The sequence below is a fragment of the Lichenostomus cassidix genome, unplaced genomic scaffold (genome assembly GCF_008360975.1).
Source record: "Lichenostomus cassidix isolate B80296 unplaced genomic scaffold, HeHo_3.0 HiC_scaffold_33, whole genome shotgun sequence".
NCBI classification, from domain to species: domain Eukaryota; kingdom Metazoa; phylum Chordata; class Aves; order Passeriformes; family Meliphagidae; genus Lichenostomus; species Lichenostomus cassidix.
Window position 1 is genome coordinate 3,618,048 of NW_028147632.1, and position 16,022 is coordinate 3,634,069.

A 16,022-nucleotide genomic window follows, 5' to 3' on the forward strand; every position below is an offset into this window, starting at 1 on the left:
TCCCCAGTTTTTCTGGGATTTTTCCTGCGTTTTCCAGATTTTTTCCCAATTTTTTTCCCATTTTTTCCCCATTTTTTCCCATTTTTTCCCCATTTTTCCCCAAATTTTTCCCCATTTTCTCTAGATTTTTTTCCAGGATTGTCCCCATATTTTCTGGGATTTTTCCCATTTTTCCCTCATTTTCCTCCAGGATTTTTCCCATTTTTTCCCCATTTTCCCCCAATTTACCCCCCATTGTTTCTAGATTTTTTCCCAAATTTTTCCCCATTTTTTCCAGATTTTTTCCTGCTATTTTCCCCATTTTTTCTGGATTTTTTCCCAGATTTTTCCCCAAGATTTTTCCCATTTTCTCCAAATTTTTTCCCGAATTTTCGTGACTTCTGAGATGCCGATAAAGATTGGAAGAAACACTGAAATTTTTCCCACATTCCCAACATTCATAGGGAGTTTTTTCTGGGATTTTTTCCACATTTTTTCCCAGATTTTCATGACTTTTTTCCCAATTTTTTCCCAGATTTTCATGACTTTTAAGATGTCGATAAAAACTGGAAGAAACACTAAAATTTTTCCCACATTCCCAACATTCATAGGAAACTTTTTCTGCGATTTTTCCCATTTTTTCCCCATTTTTTTCCGGATTTTTTTCCAGGATTTTCCCCATTTTTTCTGTATTATTTTCTGGGATTTTTTCCAGGATTTTCCCCATTTTTTCCAAACTTTTTGGGGGATTTTCATGACTTTTAAGATGCTGATAAAAACTGGAAGAAACCCCAAAATTTTTCCCACATTCCCAACATTCGTAGGAAATTTTTTCTGCGATTTTCCCCATTTTTTCTGGATTATTTTCTGGGATTTTTTCCAGGATTTTCCCCATTTTTCCCGGGATTTTTCCCATTTTTTCCCCATTTTTTTCCCCATTTTTTTCCAGGATTTTCCCCATTTTTCCCGGGATTTTCCCCATTTCCTCCCCATTTTTTTGGGGATTCTCATGACTCCTCAAATGCCTATAAAAACTCGAAGAAACCCCAAAACTCTTCCCGCATTTCTCGCACCGAAAACTCTGCGAAAAGTGGATTTTCTGGTGTTTCACCAACTTTTCAGCATCCCCGAAGCATTTCCTGCACAACCAACACCGAAAAGGTCGAATTCCCGAGTGAGTCCTTTGGTGACGATCGAAATGGAAAATGCTCCCGAAGGTTTTCCCGCAGAAATTGCAGATGTAGGATCTTCCCTCGGCGTGACCGCGCTGGTGCCGGTAAAGGTGGGAACTCCTGGAGAAGCTTTTCCCACATTCCTGACATTCGTAAGGTTTTTCTCCGGTGTGGATTCGCTGGTGTCTCTCCCAGTGGGAGCTCCAGGAAAAAGATTTTCCACATTCTAGGCACTGGAAGGGAGATTTTCCCAATTTTTCTGGATTTTTTTCCGGCATTTTTCTGATTTTTTCCAAATTTTTTACCATTTTTTCCGGGATTTTTACCATTTTTTCAGGGATTTTTACCATTTTTTCCAAAATTTCCCCCATTTTTTCAGGCATTTTTCCCATTTTTTCAGGGATTTTTTCTGGGATTTTTTCCGTTTTTTCTGAGTTTTTTTCCTGGATTTTTCCCATTTTTTCTGGGTTTTTTTCTGAGTTTTTTCCCATTTTTTCCAAATTTTTTTCCATTTTTTCTGGGATTTTTCCCACATATTCCGGGTTGTTTTCCAAATTTTTTCCCATTTTTTCTGAGTTTTTTCCCATTTTTTCTGGTATTTTTTCCATTATTTCTGGTATTTTTTCCATTTTTTCTGGGATTTTTACCATTTTTTCTGGGATTTTTTCCATTTTTTCTTGATTTTTTTCCAAATTTTTTTCCATTTTTTCTGGGATTTTTCCCATTTTTTCTGGGATTTTTTCCATATTTTCCGGGATTTTTCCCAGTTTTTCCAAATTTTTTCCCATTTTTTCCGGGATATTTTCCATTTTTTCTGAGATTTTTACCATCTTTTCTGAGTTTTGTTCCTGGATTTTTTCCATATTTTCTGGGTTTTTTGCTGGGATTTTACCCATTTTTTCCGAATTTTTTCCCATTTTTTCCAAATTTCTTCCCATTTTTTCCGGAATTTGTTCCACCTTTTCGGAGTTTTTCCCCATTTTTTCCAAGTTTTTCCCCATTTTTTCCAAGATTTTTACCATTTTTTCTGGGTTTTTTTCTGGGATTTTTCCCATATTTTCCGGGATTTTTTCTGTATTTTCCATGCTTTTTTCCAAATTTTTTCCCATTTTTTCCAGGATATTTTCCATGTTTTCTGGGATTTTTCCCATTTTTTCTGAGTTTTTTCCCTCGATTTTCCCCACATTTTCTGAGATTTTTCCCATTATTTCTGAGATTTTTCCCATTTTTTCCGGGATTTTTTCCATATTTTGTAGGATTTTTTCGGGAATTTCCCCCATTTTTTCCGGGTTGTTTTCCAAATTTTTTCCCATTTTCTCCGGATTTTCATGACTTTTCCCCCAATTTTTTCCCATTTTTTCCAGATTTTCGCAACTTTTTTCCCAATTTTCCCCCATTTTTCCCGGATTTTCCAGACTTTTTTCCCAGTTTTTCGGGGCAGTTCCGTGATCCCGCTGGTGCCGGTAAAGGTGGGAACTCCTGGAGAAGCTTTTCCCACATTCCTGACATTCATAAGGTTTTTCTCCGGTGTGGATTCGCTGGTGGCGTTCCCAGTGGGAACTCCAGGAAAAGGATTTTCCACATTCTAGGCATTGGAAGGGAGATTTTCCCAATTTTTCTGGGATTTTTCCCAATTTTTCTGGGATTTTTTCCATTTTTTCCAAATTTTTTCCCATTTTCTCTGAGTTTTTTACAATTTTTTCTGACTTTTTAACCATTTTTTCCATGTTTTCTTCCATTTTTTCCTGGATTTTTCCCAGGTTTTCTGGGATTTTTTCAATTTTTTCTTGATTTTTTTCCAAATTTTTTTCCATTTTTTCTGGGATTTTACCCATTTTTTCTGAGTTTTTTCCCATTTTTTCCGAATTTTTTCCCATTTTTTCCAGGTTTTTTCCCATTTTTTCTGGAATTTTTTCCACCTTTTCGGAGGTTTTTCCCATTTTTTCCAAGTTTTTCCCCATTTTTTCCAAGATTTTTACCATTTTTTCTGGGTTTTTTTCTGGGATTTTTCCCATATTTTCCGGGATTTTTTCCGTATTTTCCATGCTTTTTTCCAAATTTTTTCCCATTTTTTCCAGGATATTTTCCATGTTTTCTGGGATTTTTCCCATTTTTTCCAGATTTTTTACCATTTTTTCAGGCATTTTTCCCATTTTTTCAGGGATTTTTTCTGGGATTTTTACCATTTTTTCTGGGATTTTTTCAATTTTTTCTGGGATTTTCTCCAGGTTTTCTGAGATTTTTCCCATTTTTTCCAACTTTTTTCCCATTTTTTCCGGGATTTTAACCATTTTTTCTGGGATTTTTACAATTTTTTCTGAGTTTTTTACCATTTCTTCTGGTATTTTTTCCATATTTTCCGGAATTTTTTCCACCTTTTCCGTGATTTTTTCCATTTTTTCCAGGTTTTCTGGGGTTTTTTCTGAGTTTTTTCCCATTTTTTCCGGAATTTCCCCCATTTTTTCTGGGATTTTTCCCATATTTTCTGGGTTTTTTTCCAAGTTTTTTCCCATTTTTTCCAGATTTTTAACCATTTTTTCTGGGATATTTTCCATGTTTTCAGAGTTTTTTCCCTTTTTTTCTGGGATTTTTTCCATATTTTCTGGTATTTTTTCCATTTTTTCCATACTTCTTTCCCAATTTTTTCCCATTTTTTCTGGTATTTTTTCCATATTTTCCAAGATTTTCCCCATTTTTTCTGGGATTTTTCCCAAGTTTTCTGGGATTTTTTCCATATTTTCTGAGATTTTTCCCATTTTTTCCGAGACTTTTTCCATATTTTCTGGGATTTTTTTAACCTTTTCTGGGATTTTTTCCATATTTTCTGGGATTTTTCCCATTTTTTCTGAGTTTTTTTCCTGGATTTTTTCCATATTTTCTGGGATTTTTTCCAGGTTTTCAGGTATTTTTCCCATTTTTTCTGGGTTTTTTTCCATTATTTCTGGTATTTTTTCCATATTTTCTGAGTTTTTTTCCATATTTTCTGGGATTTTTTCCAGCATTTTTTCCGGAATTTCCCCCATTTTTTCAGGGTTTTTTCCCATTTTTTCCGGGATTTTTTCCATATTTTCCGGGATTTTTTCTGGGATTTTTTCCGGAATTTCCCCCATTTTTTCCATGCTTTTTTCCCAATTTTTTCCCATTTTTCCTGGATTTTCCATGCTTTTTTCCCAATTTTTTTCTGGATTTTCATGATTTCGGATGTGACAATAAAGATTAGAAGAAATACTAAAATTTTTCCCACAATCCTGGCATTGGAAGGGAGATTTTCCCAATTTTTCCTGGATTTTTTCCAAGTTTTTTTCCGGAATTTTTTCCATGTTTTTTCCCCGAATATTCCCCATTTTTTCCGGAATTTTTCCCATTTTTTCCCCATTTTTTCCTGAGTTTTTTCCCATTTTTTCCGGGATTTTTTTTGGGATTTTTCCCGAATTTCCATGACTCCTGAGATGTCGATAAAAACTGGAAGAAACACTGAAATTTTTCCCACATTCCCAACATTCATATCCCGTTTTTTCCTTGTTTTTTCCCATTTTTTCCGGGATTTTTTGGGGGATTTTTCCCATTTTTTCTGGGATTTTTTCCGGGATTTTTCCCATTTTTTTGGGGATTTTTCCCAAATTTCCATGATTTCTGAGATGCCGATAAAGGTTGGAAGAAACACTGAAATTCCTCCCGCAGAGGAAACATTTGTAAGGAATTTTTTCCTTGTTTTTTCCCATTTTTTTTGGAATTTTTCCCATTTTTTCCGGGATTTTTTCCAGGATTTTTTCCGGGATTTTTTCAGGTTTTTTTTCCGAGTTTTTTCCCATTTCTTCCTCATTTTTTCCCATTTCTTCCTCGTTTTTTTCCGCGATTTTCCCCATTTTTTCTGGATTTTTTTCCCGATTTTCCAGGATTTTTTGGGGGTTTTTTTCCGGGATTTTTTTGGGGATTTTTCCCAAATTTCCATGATTTCTGAGATGCCGATAAAGGTTGGAAGAAACACTGAAATTCCTCCCACAGAGAAAACACTCATAGGGAATTTTTTCTGCTTTTTCCGTTTTTTTTTCCGGGATTTTTCCCATTTTTTCCGGGATTTTTTCCGGGATTTTTTCAGGGATTTTTTCCGGGATTTTTTCAGGGTTTTTTTCCAAGTTTTTTCCCATTTTTTCCTCATTTTTTTCCGAGTTTTTTCCCATTTTTTCCGGGATTTTTTCAGGGTTTTTTCCCGAGTTTTTTCCCATTTTTTCGGGGATTTTTCCCATTTCTTCCTCGTTTTTTTCCACGTTTTTTTCCGAATTTTTCCCCATTTTCTCCGCGATTTTTCCTGGGATTTTTCCCATTTTTTCCGGGATTTTTTTTGGGATTTTTCCCGAATTCCCATGACTCCTGAGATGCCGATAAAGATCAGAAGAAACACAGAAATTCCTCCCGCAGAGCAAACAGGAAAAACATTTCTCTGGGCTGTGAATCCTCCGATGTTTGCCGAAACGGGAATTGCAGGAAAAGCTTTTCCCACATTCCCAGATTTTCGGGAAATCCCCGGAATTCCCGCTTTTCCGGCGCCTTTTCCGGGAGTTTTCCGGTTGTTGGGTGATTTCCGGGGTTGGAATTCCTGGGATTTTGGGGAGGAAAGAGAAAAAATTGGGAATTTTGTGGGTTTTTCTAGTTGTTTTCTGTGGAATTCCCATTTCCTGTAAATCCCTAAAATCCCTAAAATCCCAAAAATTAAAAAAAAATCCCCGAAATCCCAAAAGTCCCAAAAATCCCAAAAAAAAAAAAAACAAAAAATCCCAGAAATCCATAAAATCCCAGAAATCCCCTCCCCCAAAAAAACCCCAAAATCCCAAAAGTCCCAAAAATCCCGAAAATAAAAAAAATCCAAAAAATCCCAAAAGTCCCAAAAATCCCAAAAATAAAAAAAAATCCAAAAAATCCCAGAAATCCATAAATCACATAAAATCCCAAAAATTCCATAAATCCCATAAATCAAATCAATCACATCCATCCCATGAATCCCAAAAGTCCCAAAAATCCCATAAATTCCCAAAGTACCATAAAGCACATAAATCCCATAAAATCCCAAAAAAGTCCCAAAAATAAAAAAAAATCCCATAAATCCCATAAATCCCAAAAATCCCAAAAGTTCCAAAAATAAAAAAAAATCCCATAAATCCCAAAAATCCCATAAAATCCCAAAAATCACAAAAGTCCCAAAAAAAAAAAATCCCATAAATCCCATAAATCCCATAAATCCCAAAAGTCCCCAAAATCCCCAAAATCAAAAAAAAAATCACATAAAATCACATAAATCCCATAAAATCCCATAAATCCCATAAATCCCATAAATCCCCAAAATCCCATAAATCACACACAATCCCAAAGATCTCCTAAATCCCATAAATCCCATAAATCACATCAAATCCCACAAATCCCAAAAATAAAAAAACCCACAAAAATCCCATAAATCCCAAAATCCCATAAATCTTACAAATCACATAAAACCCCAAAAATCCCATAAATCCAAAAAATCACATCCATCCCGTGAATCCCAAAAGTCCCCAAAATCCCATAAATCCCATAAATCTTAAAAATCACATAAATCACATCAAAACCCATAAAACCCATGAATCCCAAAAATCCCAAAAATCCAATAAATCCCATAAATCCCCAAAATCCCATAAATCCCATACAGTCCCAAAAATCCCATAAATCCCATAAATCCCAAAAGTCCCCAAAATCCCCAAAATCAAAAAAATCCCATAAAATCCCATAAATCCCATAAAATCCCATAAATCCCAAAAGTCCCCAAAATCCCCAAAATAAAAAAAATCACATAAAATCCCATAAATCCCATAAATCCCCAAAATAAAAAAAACCACATAAAATCCCATAAATCCCATAAAATCCCATAAATCCCCAAAGTCTCATAAATCCCCAAAATCCCATAAATCAAATAAAATCACATCCATCCCGTGAATCCCAAAAGTCCCAAAAATCCCATAAATCCCACAAATTCCCAAAATCCCATAAATCACACACAATTCCAAAGATCTCCTAAATCCCATAAATCCCATAAATCCCACAAATCCCAAAAATACAAAAAAACCCACAAAAATCCCATAAATCCCAAAATCCCATAAATCTTACAAATCACATAAAATCCCAAAAATCCCATAAATCCAATAAATCACATCCACCCCATGAATCCCAAAAATCCCCAAAATCCCATAAATCACATAAAATCCCAAAAATCCAATAAATTCCATAAATCCCCAAAATCCCATAAATCCCCTACAGTCCCAAAAATCCCATAAATCTCATAAATCACATCAATCACAAAAATCCCAAAAATCCCCAAAATCCCCAAAATAAAAAAAAAATCCCATAAAATCCCATAAATCCCATAAATCCCAGAAATCCCCAAAATCCCATAAATCCCATACAGTCCCAAAAATCCCATAAATCTCATAAATCTTATAAATCACATCAAATCCCACAAATCCCAAAAATCCCATAAATCAGTTAAATCAAATCCATCCCATGAATCCCAAAAGTCCCAACAATCCCAAAAATCCCAAAAATCCCAAAAATCCCATAAATTCCATAAAATCCCAAAAATCCCAGAAATCCCCAAAATTGTATAAATCCCATAAATTAAAAAAAAAAATTTAAAAATCCCAAAAATCCCAAAACCCCCATAAATCCCATAAATCCCATAAATGAAAAAAATCCCAAAAATCAAAAAAACCTCCCAAAAATCCCATAAATCCCATAAAATCCCAGAGATCCCCAAAATCCCCAAAATCCAAGAAATCCCATAAATCCCATAAATTAAAAAAAAACCCCAAAAATCCCATAATTCCCTGATCCTTTGAGGGATTTTTGGGATTTTGGGGGTTTTTTTTGATTTTATGAGATTTATGGGATTTTTGGGACTTGGGATTTATGTGATTTATGGGATTTTGAGATTATTTGGGACTTTTGGGATTTTTTGGGATTTATGGGATTTTTGGGATTTTTTTTGGGATTTATGGGATTTATGGGATTTTATGAGATTTATGGGATTTTTGGGATTTATGGGATTTATGGGATTTTTGGGATTTATGGGATTTTAAGTGATTTATGGGATTTTTTGGATTTTTTTTGGGATTTATGGGATTTGTGGGATTTTATGGGATTTTTGGGATTTTATGTGATTTTTGGGATTTTTGGGATTTATGGGATTTTTGGGATTTATGGGATTTTTGGGATTTATGGGATTTATGGGATTTTTGGGATTTATGGGATTTTTGGGATTTTAAGCAATTTATGGGATTTTTGGGATTTTATGGGATTTTTGGGATTTTATGTGATTTGGGGGACTTTTGGGATTTATGGGATTTTTGGGATTTTAAGCAATTTATGGGATTTTTGGGATTTATGCAATTTTTGTGATTTTATGGGATTTATGGGATTTTTTGGATTTATGGGTTTTTTGGGATTTTATGGGATTTATGTGGTTTCTGGGATTTTTTGCTATTTTGGGATTTATGGGATTTTTTAGGATTCATGCAATTGATGGGATTTTTCAGATTTATTTTATTTTTTATGTTTTTAGGGGATTTAGGGGATTTCTGCGATTTGTGGGATTTTTGAGATGTTTCTGATTTTTGGGATTTAATGTGATTTTTGGGATTTTTTTTTATTTTTGGGGTTTATGTTCTTTGGGGGTTTTTTTGGGGATTTATGGAATTTTTTGGGATTTTTGCTATTAATGGGATTTATGGGATTTTGGAGACTTTTGGGATTTATGGATTCTTTCCTTTTTGGGGGATTTTATGGGATTTATGTGATTTTTGGGATTTTTGAGACTTTTGGGATTTATGGAATTTTTAGGATTTTTGTGATTTATGGGATTTCCTGAATTTTTGGGATTTATGGGATTTATAGGATTTATGGGATTTTGGAGACTTTTGGGATTTATGGATTCTTTTCTTATTTTTAGGACTTTTGGGATTTTTAGGATTTTATGGGATTTATGGGATTTTGGGGATTTTTTGGATTTTGGGATTTTTGGGATTTATAGGATTTATGGAATTTTTGGGACTTTTGCTATTTATGGGATTTATAGGATTTTTGGGATTTATGGGATTTATAGGATTTTTGGGATTTTTGAGATTTTTTTGCTTTTAATGGGATTTATTGGATTTTTTGGGATTTATGGGATTTTTGGGATTTATGGATTCTTTTCTTATTTTTGGGACTTTTGGAATTTTTGGGATTTTATGTGATTTATGGGACTTTTGCCATTAATGGGATTTTTGGGATTTATAGGATTTTTGAGACTTTTGGGATTTATGGATTCTTTTCTTATTTTTGGGACTTTTGGGATTTTTGGGATTTTATGGGATTTATGGAATTTTTGGGACTTTTGCCATTAATGGGATTTATAGGATTTTTGAGACTTTTGGGGTTTATGGATTCTTTTCTTATTTTTGGGACTTTTGAGATTTTGGGAATTTTATGCAATTTATGGGATTTAATTTATGGAATTTTTGGGACTTTTGCTATTAATGGGATTTATGGGATTTTGGGGATTTTTGGGATTTATGGATTCTTTTCTTATTTTTGGGACTTTTTGGATTTTATGCAATTTATAAGACTTTTGGGGATTTATGGGATTTTTGGGACTTTTGCTATTTATGGGATTTATAGGATTTTTGGGATTTTTCAGACTTTTGGGATTTATGGGATTTTATGAGATTTATGGGATTATTTAGGATTCATGCAATTTATGGGATTTTTGGGATTTTAGGGGATTTATGGGATTTTATGCAATTTATGGAATTTTTGGGACTTTTGGTATTTTTGGGATTTTATGGGATTTTCGGGACTTTTGGAATTTTTGGGATTTTTGGGATTTATGGGATTTTCCCACCCTTTTCCCAAATTTTTTCCCAAACTCACCATCAGGATCACAACAATCCGGATCTTCCTCATTCCCAAAAAAAATCGGATTTTCCTCCTCTTCCTCCTCCTCCTCCTCCTCTTCCCACAAATCCATTTGGGATCCTGGGAAAAAAAAAAAAATTGGGAATTGCAAAATTCCAAAAATCCCAAAATCCCAAAAATTCCAAAAATCCAAAAAAATTCCATCATTTTCCCCAGGAATTCAAGGACCCAAATTCCCATTTTTTCCCCATTTTTCCCAGGAATTTTCCCCATTTTTCCCAGGAATCTTCCCCATTCGAAATTCCCATTTTTCCCAGGATTTTTCCCCATTTTCCCCACAAATTTCCCCCACAAATCCCATTTTTTTCCCCTTTTTTTCCTCATTTTTCCCCCATCCCAAATCCCATTTCCCAGGAATTTTTCCCAGAATTTTTCCAGGTTTTTTCCCCCATTTTCCCCACCAATTCCCCAAAATCCCAAATCCTATTTTTCCAGGATTTTTCCCCACTTTTATTCCCATTTTTCTAGGTACTAAATGACCCAAATTCCCATTTTCCATCCCCATTTCCCCAGGAATTTTCCCCCATAAATCCCATTTTTCCCAGGAATTTTTCCCATTTTCCATCCCCATTTTTTCCAGAATTTTCCCCATTTTTATCCCCATTTTCCCAGGAATTAAAGGACCCCAAAATTCCCATTTTCCCCAGGAATTTTCCCCCATAAATCCCCTTTTTTTTCCCAGGAATTTTCCCCATTTTCCATCCCCATTTTCCAGGATTTTTCCCCATTTTTTCCAGGATTTTTCCCAGGAATTTTCCCCATTTTCCCCAGGAATTCCCCCATCCGAAATCCCATTTTTACCCAGGATTTTTCCCCATTTTCCCAGAATTTCCCCCCATTTTTCCCAGGATTTTTGCCCCATTTTTATCCCCATTTTTCCCAGGAATTTCCCCCCAAAATTCCCATTTTTCCCAGGAATTTTGCCCCATTTTTATCCCCATTTTTCCACAAATTTCCCCCCATAATTCCCATTTTTCCAGGATTTTCATCCCCATTTTTCTAGGAATTCAAGGACCCAAATTCCCATTTTTTTCCCCAGGAATTTCTCCCCACAATTCCCATTTTTTCCCCCATTTTTTCCAGGATTTTTCCCCATTTTCCATCCTCATTTTCCCACCAATTCCCCCATTCCAAATCTGATTTTTCCAGGATTTTTCCCCATTTTCCCCCAGGAATTTTCCCATTTTCCATCTCCATTTTCCCAGGAATTTTGCCCATTTTTTCCCAGGAATTTCTCCCCATAATTCCCATTTTCCATCTCCATTTTCCCAGGATTTTTCCCCATTTTTCCCCCATTTTCCATCTCCATTTTCCCAGGAATTTTTCCCATTTTTTCCGTGATTTTTTTCCCCTTTTTCAAGGATTTTTCCCCATTTTTCCCCCATTTTCTCCAGGATTTTTCCCCATTTTTATCCCCATTTTTCCAGGAATTAAATGACCCAAATTCCCATTTTCCATCCCCATTTTTCCAGGAATTTCCCCCCATAAATCCCATTTTATCCAGGATTTTTCCCCATTTTCCCAGGAATTTCCCCCCAAAATTCCCATTTTTCCCAGGAATTTTCCCCATTTTTCCATCCCCATTTTTCCACCAATTTCCCTCCATAATTCCCATTTTTCCAGGATTTTCCTCCCCATTTTTCTAGGAATTAAAGGTCCCAAATTCCCATTTTTCCATCCCCATTTTCCCAGGATTTTCCCCCAACAATTCCCATATTTTCCCAGAAATTCAAGGACCCAAATTCCCATTTTTTTCCCCAGGAATTTCTCCCCACAATTCCCATTTTTTCCCCCATTTTTTCCAGGATTTTTCCCCATTTTCCATCCTCATTTTCCCACCAATTCCCCCATTCCAAATCTGATTTTCCCTAGGAATTTTCCCATTTTCCATCTCCATTTCCCAGGAATTTTCCCATTTTTTCCCAGGAATTTCTCCCCACAATTCCCATTTTCCATCCCCATTTTTTCCAGGATTTTTCCCCATTTTCCCACCAATTCCCCCAAATCCCAAATCCCATTTTTCCAGGAATTTTCCCCATTTTATCCCCATTTTTCCCAGGAATTAAAGGACCCAAATTCCCATTTTTCCCCAGGATTTTTCCCATTTTCCATCCCCATTTTCCCAGGAATTTTCCCATTTTTTCCATTATTTTTTTCCCCTTTTTCCCAGGATTTTTCCCCATTTTTCCATCCCCATTTTCCCACAAATTTCCCCCCAAAATTCCTCATTTTTCCCAGGATTTTTCCCCATTTTCCCCTCGATTTTTCCCCAATTTTATCCCCATTTTTCTAGGAACTAAATGACCCAAATTCCCATTTTCCATCCCCATTTTTCCAGGCATTTCCCCCCATAAATCCCATTTTTCCCAGGAATTTTTCCCATTTTCCCCCAGGAATTTCTTCCCACAAATCCCATTTTTCCAGCATTTTTTCCCCATCCCAAATCCCATTTTTCCCCGGATTTTTCCCATTTTTTTCCCATCCCAAATCCCATTTTTCCCCTTTTTTCCAGGATTTTTCCCGATTTTTCCCCATTTCCATCCCCATTTTTCCAGGATTTTTTCCCCCACAATTCCCATTTTTACCAGGATTTTTCCCGATTTTCCCCCATTTTTCCCCATCCTAAATGCCATTTTTCCCAGGATTTCCTCCCATTTTCCCCCAGAATTTTCCCCATTTTTTCCCATCCCAATTCCCATTTTTTTCCCGGATTTTTCCCAATTTTTTCCCATCCCAAATCCCATTTTTTCCCGGACTTTTCCCCATTTTTTCTCATCCCAAATCCCAATTTTTCCCGGATTTTTCCCAGATTTTTTCCCCATTTTCCATCCCCATTTATCCATCCCAAATCCCATTTTTCCCAGGAATTTTCCCCATTTTCCATCCCCATTTTTCCAGGATTTTTCCCGGAATTTTCCCCCATTTTTTCCCATCCCAAATCCCATTTTTTCCCGGATTTTTCCCCATTTTTATCCCCATTTTCCCCCATTTTTTCCCGGATTTTTTCCCATCCCAAGTCCCATTTTTTCCAGGATTTTCCCCATTTTTTTTCCCGGATTTTTCCCCATTTTTTCCCATCCCAAATCCCATTTTCCCCGGAATTTTTCCCGGAATTTTTCCCCATTTTTCCCAGGATTTTTTCCCATCCCAAATCCCATTTTTTCCCGGATTTTCCCCAATTTTTTCCCGGATTTTTCCCCAATTTTTCCAGGATTTTTTCCCATTTTTCCCCATTTTTCCCAGGATTTTTTCCCATCCCAATTCCCATTTATTCCCAGAATTTTCCCCAATTTTTCCCAGAATTTCCCCCCATTTTTTCCCATCCCAAATCCCATTTTTCCCGGAATTTTTCCCGGAATTTCCCCCCATTTTTCCAGGATTTTTTCTCATCCCAAATCCCATTTTTCCAGGATTTTTTCTCATCCCAAATCCCATTTTTTCCAGGATTTTTCCCCATTTTCCATCCCGATTTTTCCAGGATTTTTCCCCATTTTCCCCCCATTTTTTCCCATTCCAAATCCAATTTTTCCCGGATTTTTCCCCATTTTTTCCCACCCCAAATCCCATTTTTTCCCAGAATTTTTCCCGGAATTTTTCCCCATTTTTCCCAGGATTTTTTCCCCACAATTCCCAATTTTTCCAGGATTTTTTCCCATCTCAAATCCCATTTTTTTTCCCGGATTTTTCCCGGAATTTTTCCCCATTTTTTCCCGGATTTTTCCTCATTTTTTCCCATCCCAAATCCCATTTTTTCCCGGATTTTCCCCAATTTTTTCCCGGATTTTTCCCCATTTTTTCCAGGATTTTTCCCGGAATTTTCCCCCATTTTTCCCAGGATTTTTCCCCCACAATTCCCAATTTTTCCCGGATTTTTTCCCATCCCAAATCCCATTTTTTCCCGGATTTTTCCCCATTTTTCCCAGAATTTTTCCCCATTTTTTCCCATCCCAAATCCCATTTTTCCCGGAATTTTTCACATTTTTTCCCGGATTTTTCCCATATTTATCCCCATTTTTCCCCATTTTTCCAGGATTTTTTCCCATCCCAATTCCCATTTTTTCCAGGATTTTTCCCCCATTTTTTCCCGGATTTTTCCCCATTTTCTCCCATCCCAAATCCCATTTTTTCCCGGAATTTTTCCCGGAATTTTCCCCCAGTTTTCCAGGATTTTTCCCCCACAATTCCCAATTTTCCAGGATTTTTTCCCATCCCAATTCCCTTTTTTTTCCCGGATTTTTCCCCATTTTTTCCCCCGATTTTTCCCAAATTTTTCCCATCCCAAATTCCATTTTTTCCCGGATTTTTCCCGGAATTTTTCCCCATTTTGTTCCCAGATTTTCCCCCATTTTTTCCCATCCCAAATCCCAATTTTTCCCGGATTTTTCCCAGATTTTTTCCCCATTTTCCATCCCCATTTATCCATCCCAAATCCCATTTTTCCCAGGAATTTTCCCCATTTTCCATCCCCATTTTTCCAGGATTTTTCCCGGAATTTTTCCCCTTTTTTTCCCATCCCAAATCCCATTTTTTCCCGGATTTTTCCCCATTTTTATCCCCATTTTCCCCCATTTTTCCAGGATTTTCTCACATCCCAAATCCCACTTTTCCCCGGATTTTCCCCCATTTTTTCCCGGATTTTTCCCATTTTTTTCCCATCCCAAATCCCATTTATTCCCAGAATTTTCCCCATTTTTCCCAGAATTTTTCCCCATTTTTTCCCCATCCCAAATCCCATTTTTTCCCAGAATTTTTCCCGGAATTTTCCCCCATTTTTTCCCAGGATTTTTCCCCCACAATTCCCAATTTTTCCCGGATTTTTTCCCATCCCAAATCCCATTTTCCCCAGAACTTTTCCCCATTTTTTCCCGGATTTTTCCCCATTTTTTCCCATCCCAAATCGCATTTTTCCCAGGAATTTTCCCCCATTTTTTTCCCAGAATTTTCCCCATTTTTTCCCATCCCAAGTCCCATTTTTTCCCAGATTTTTCCCCCATTTTTCCGGATTTTTTCCCATCCCAAATCCCATTTTTTCCCAGAATTTTTCCCGGAATTTTCCCCCATTTTTTCCCAGGATTTTTCCCCCACAATTCCCAATTTTTCCCGGATTTTTTCCCATCCCAAATCCCATTTTTTCCCGGATTTTCCCCCATTTTTCCCAGATTTTCCCTGATTTTTTCCCATCCCAAATCCCTTTTTTTTCCCGCATTTTTCCCGGAATTTTCCCCCATTTTTTCCCATCCCAAATCCCATTTTTCCCGGAATTTTTCCCAGTTTTTTCCCCATTTCCCCCTCCCCACCCTCCCAAACCCGCGCCGCTCCACCATCCCAAAAAACCCTAAAAAAATTCCCAAAAAAACCCCAAAAATCCCCAAACCCTCCCCTCCCCCTCCCCACCCCCACCCACCCTCAATCCTCTCCGGAAAATCCGATTTTTCCCCAATTTTTCCCCAATTTTTCCCCATTTTTTCCCGGATTTTTTCCCATCCCAAATCCCATTTTTCCAAGATTTTTCCCCCCTTTTCCATCCCCATTTTCCCACCCAAACCCATTTTTTCCCATTTTTCCCGGATTTTTCCCAGATTTTTTCCCGGAATTTTCCCCATTTTTTCCCATCCCAAATCCCATTTTTTCCCAGAATTTTTCCCGGAATTTTCCCCCATTTTTTCCCAGGATTTTTCCCCCACAATTCCCAATTTTTCCCGGATTTTTTCCCATCTCAAATCCCATTTTTTCCCCATTTTTTCCCGGATTTTTCCCCATTTTTTCCCATCCCAAATCCCATTTTTCCCAGGAATTTTCCCCATTTTTTTCCCATCCCAAGTCCCATTTTTTCCCAGATTTTTCCCCCATTTTCCCCCATTTTTCCGGATTTTTTCCCATCCCAAATCCCATTTT

The 16,022-nt window shown here is 36.5% G+C and overlaps 1 protein-coding gene across 1 annotated transcript; it reads right to left on the reverse strand.

Moving 5' to 3' along the window:
- Positions 1-4,963: 4,963 nt before the first annotated feature.
- Positions 4,964-15,628, reverse strand: LOC146421551 (uncharacterized; the record flags this gene model as incomplete). The annotated part of the gene is made up of 3 exons (XM_085047169.1): positions 15,532-15,628; positions 10,083-10,187; positions 4,964-5,748 (listed from the first exon to the last, which is right to left on the reverse strand). Coding segments are annotated over exons 1-3 (948 nt in total), but the record flags the coding sequence as incomplete, so codon positions are not given.
- Positions 15,629-16,022: the final 394 nt, after the last annotated feature.